Source organism: Apium graveolens, chromosome 5, assembly GCF_009905375.1.
Source record: "Apium graveolens cultivar Ventura chromosome 5, ASM990537v1, whole genome shotgun sequence".
NCBI lineage: Eukaryota > Viridiplantae > Streptophyta > Magnoliopsida > Apiales > Apiaceae > Apium > Apium graveolens.
Window position 1 is genome coordinate 219,931,701 of NC_133651.1, and position 3,937 is coordinate 219,935,637.

The following is a 3,937-nucleotide window of genomic DNA, read 5'->3' on the forward strand; positions in this document are numbered from 1 at the left end:
ACTATGGCACTGAAAAACATGGTCTGTGCATAAGCATTTATAAGCAACAGAAATGCCAATGACAGCATCTCTCAGTTTTGAGCAGTCCCAGCTCCAAGATTTTAAATAATACACAGATATACATATATAGTATCATATAGTTTGGTAGTACATGTCAATAATACATATTCCTCGAGTCTGCATGACCCTACTCTCCCTAACACTGAAATTAAGCACTAACATGATAGACGAATATAATGCGGTTTGAGTTAAAATCTCATTGAAACTAGATAAAAAAAATTAAATCAAAAAATCATCCTGAATAGTTCAACTGGTTGAGATAAGAACTTTAGGAGTTTTACCATCCTAAGTTGGATGCTATGGACGCTTACATGTATTTCCATGGAACTGTGGGATTTAGTGAAATTATTAGTGAGATGAACTCTAGGGAAAAGAACGAGATATTATAAGAAAGGGCCCGAAACCCCAAAAGACCAAACATGCAGGTAAAAAGAAATAAACAAAATCACATTTGTGATCCATTGTACAGTTGTAATTAGTGGTGCCTTTACCTTGATATCTTACGCAGGTGCAGACAGATTTCCGTAGGCACTAGCTCTACAAACACTTTGATGCTTTCTTCGCTTTTATCTTCAGCACATTAAGTGTATTCAACAGCTATGTACATGTGAAGACAAATATATACATCCACGTAACAATCAACTCCTGTTACTGAAAACTGAGTTTCAGAGATTGTGTTAGATATGCTCTTTTTGTTTCATTTGTTATGTTTAAGTAAAAGTAATGAAATTTCATCTGTTGATGCATGAAAAACTGTTTCATAAGAATCTTACAGTCATGCATCACTGTGACCAAACCACAAAACAAGATCATAAATATTGATTTCCCAGCAGAAGAAATATTCAACTCAAAAACAGAAAAGTACATGATCACAACACCCCCATAAATTAATAACTTCATACAATAATCCCAAATAATTTAGCTTTTCATAGGGGATAACATACATTAAAAACCAAAAAGGCATCACATAAATGACAAATATATACTATTTTACGACTTATAATAGTAGATTAGGTATTTGATACTAGCTGCTAGCTACTCTCCATCCCCTTCAGTTACAGCTGAATTAGACATGTAACTCATGCCAAGAGAGGTCTCATCAGCAATAGTAGAATACATGGCTCCTCCTGCTGTTTTTGTTGCATGAAATCTTTGTTTACAAGCATGGCATGTTATTTCCAACATTGTAGAACTCATCTTTCTTGTTGATTGTTCTTTCAAGAACTTGGCCTTCTCAAATTCAGCTTGTGCTTGTTGCCTAATTTTCTTTGCATTTGCAAACTCCATCTCAGCTAATTCAATTTGTCGTCTTGCGTGCTTTCTCGCCTCTCCCGCAAACACTGGTTCCATCTTTGCCATTTTAAGCTGCTCCTCGGTCCTCAAAGCTAAGTCACTGCCATCAACATCATTATTCCCAACGGAAAGATTCAAATCAATTAGACAGTTTTCATCGTGCATATGGTTAGATACTTGACATGTTTTATCAATGTTTGATGACAACGGTAACAATTGCAGCTCCAATTTTTGCCGAGGTTGATGATCATATTCACGGTGTGTAGGAATATTTCTGATATGATCACGATCAAACTGTGGTTGCTGAACCTGAGCAGGAGTTTGCAAAGGAAATGACCGTAGCAATTTTGACATATTACTCAAATTGTTGTTGTTGTCGCTAGAGGGGCTAGCACTGGAAACGGTACGAGAAGAGCAGACATGTTGCTGCTGCAGCGTTACTTGCAAGTGATCAGGCTGGACAGTGCAAGCATCCTGGTGCTCTATAAAACTCTCAACTCTGAAACATTTACTCAAGTCAAATACAATGCAAATTAAAACTAATCAAATGGTTAAAAGCTTAAAAGTTGTGAAAGCTTATGAAAGATTAATTATGAAGAAATGTATGATGGTAGGTCACAGGTACGGGGTGATCAACTGATCATGTCATATTGAGATAAATTAAAAAAGAAGGGAGAAGCAGTATAGTACTACTGCAAGCAAATCAGTCAAAACAGCAATCAGAGTTTCCTCTTGCATATAATGTAGGACTACCAACAAACAAACAGTGATATTCTACTAGTATAGTATATACTCTTCTATCATTGCAGAATATGACCATTTCTTCAATAATTGCCATTTTACATTCTACTTAAACTTAAATTTAAATATATAAAAGAATCATATCTACCTACCTATTTTAATAAATATAAAACTACACTACAGTATAAGCTTAAAGTTTTTGTATAATACAACGCAATGAAATGATCATTTTGGCCACATACATTCACACACACATATATAATATAAATATATTAGCCTTTCACAGAAATAGCAAATGTAGAGAATTTTTGGGTTTTAACAATTAGGTTCAAGATTTCATTATAAATGTCCGTACGAGCTTGAGTATTGAACAGCAAGAATATATAGAAATAAGTTTAAGAACCTGGAGAAGACACGCCCACAGTCACAAGAATGGCCTCGGGTGCCACAAGTCTTGAGATGAGCCTTGTAATCAGACTGAACCGCGTAACCTTTGGAGCATTTCTCGCAAACCCATTGTTTGTTATTGCTGTGTTTTCTTCTGAAGTGCTTCTTGATTCCTACAAGATCACCCAAGGCATGACACGGATCATGGTGCAAACAGGTTGGTTCAGGACAGACATAAACTCGCTTTCGAGTATCCGGTGACTCTCTCTTTAGTAACTTCCAGGGCACCTTGTGTCTTCGTCGGTGCATCTGAAGGTTCTGATCTCTTTGAAACCCTTGGTTACAGATCTCACACACGTACCTGTCTGATTCCAGTAATGTCTTTGGAGAAAGTGATACTACCTCAGCATCTGGATCTAACATTATCAACATAATATTTTCAATGATCATTTTCTATACAATAAGAATATTTAAGTTTGTAGTTAACATTTTAAGTATTTTATGAGAATCGTGAGAACCAAAGATTCCGTGTAGCAAAATTTAAATTCGGTAACATAAATTTTACGGAATTTTTGGTTCTCACGGTTCTCATCTTATCGTAGAGAAATTACCTGGAGTACCAGCAGGCCTTCTTTTTCTTCGGTTGGAAAGCCTATTCTCAGAGGAGTCGATGAAGGCATGAGAAGAAGGACCAGTTGAGGGAGTGGTGTTATTACTGTGTAACATGGAATTGGAATAAAGAGAAACTTGATGGTTTTCTTGAATCATGAGAAATATGAGAGATACTCTCTATATATAATAAAAATATCTATTGATTGGTAGATAAAAAGAACAAAATCAATCAAATCTTTCCCACCAAGTTGTTGTACATAGCTAATGAAATGGGAGTTATTTTGTTGCAGCTTTATTCATACACACAAGGGCTAAGGCCAGACAATAATTTTATAGAGAGAGATGGAGAGAGAGAAGCTAGAGAATAATTGAAAGAGAAAGATGTAAATGAAAGATAAGAAGAGGAGAAAGGAAGAGTTGAGACGATGAAAAAGGTACAGGTGCTTTGTGAAAATCAGCTTTCTTTTAGCTTTAAGCTTCTATCTTTTTTTCTCTCTCTTTTTTTTTCTTCAAATAACTTTCTTGCTTTGTTTCATTGACCCCCACCCACCTTGAGCAGGTAAGGTCGAGGCTGGTCTTCTCTCTCTACGTCTAAAATGATTTCAACTTTCACTCAAAAGCCTGTAATATATACTTACCGGTTATAATATAATTATTTTTTTAAAATTATTTTAAAATAGCTTAATTTAAATTATATATATTAATATAATATTTTTAATACATAATAATGAGAGTAGAATAAGGCTATGTTTGAGAGTGCTGTTGAAAATTGCTGTACTGTGAGAAAAAATGCTGGTGGAAAAAGTGCTGTCAGGAAAATTAGATGACTGTTGGTTTTTTTTTA

The 3,937-nt window shown here is 35.1% G+C and overlaps 1 protein-coding gene across 1 annotated transcript; it reads right to left on the minus strand.

Annotated features, from left to right (window-relative positions):
- Window positions 1-922: 922 nt before the first annotated feature.
- Window positions 923-3,652, minus strand: LOC141724846 (protein indeterminate-domain 14-like). Its single transcript, XM_074527132.1, has 3 exons — window positions 3,093-3,652; window positions 2,498-2,897; window positions 923-1,852 (listed from the first exon to the last, which is right to left on the minus strand). Exons 1-3 carry the CDS (start codon window positions 3,247-3,249, stop codon window positions 1,096-1,098), a joined length of 1,314 nt encoding a protein of 437 aa, XP_074383233.1. The 5' UTR covers window positions 3,250-3,652; the 3' UTR covers window positions 923-1,095.
- Between the last annotated feature and the right edge of the window lie 285 nt (window positions 3,653-3,937).

Excerpts from the sequence above, each read along its gene's own strand:
- LOC141724846 (XM_074527132.1), bottom strand. The coding sequence starts at position 3,249 with ATGATTCAAGAAAACCATCAAGTTTCTCTTTATTCCAATTCCATGTTA. Across the intron at positions 2,898-3,092 it reads AAGGCCTGCTGGTACTCCAG|ATCCAGATGCTGAGGTAGTA; the intron begins GTAATTTCTCTA and ends TGATAATGTTAG. Across the intron at positions 1,853-2,497 it reads TGTGGGCGTGTCTTCTCCAG|AGTTGAGAGTTTTATAGAGC; the intron begins GTTCTTAAACTT and ends TAAATGTTTCAG.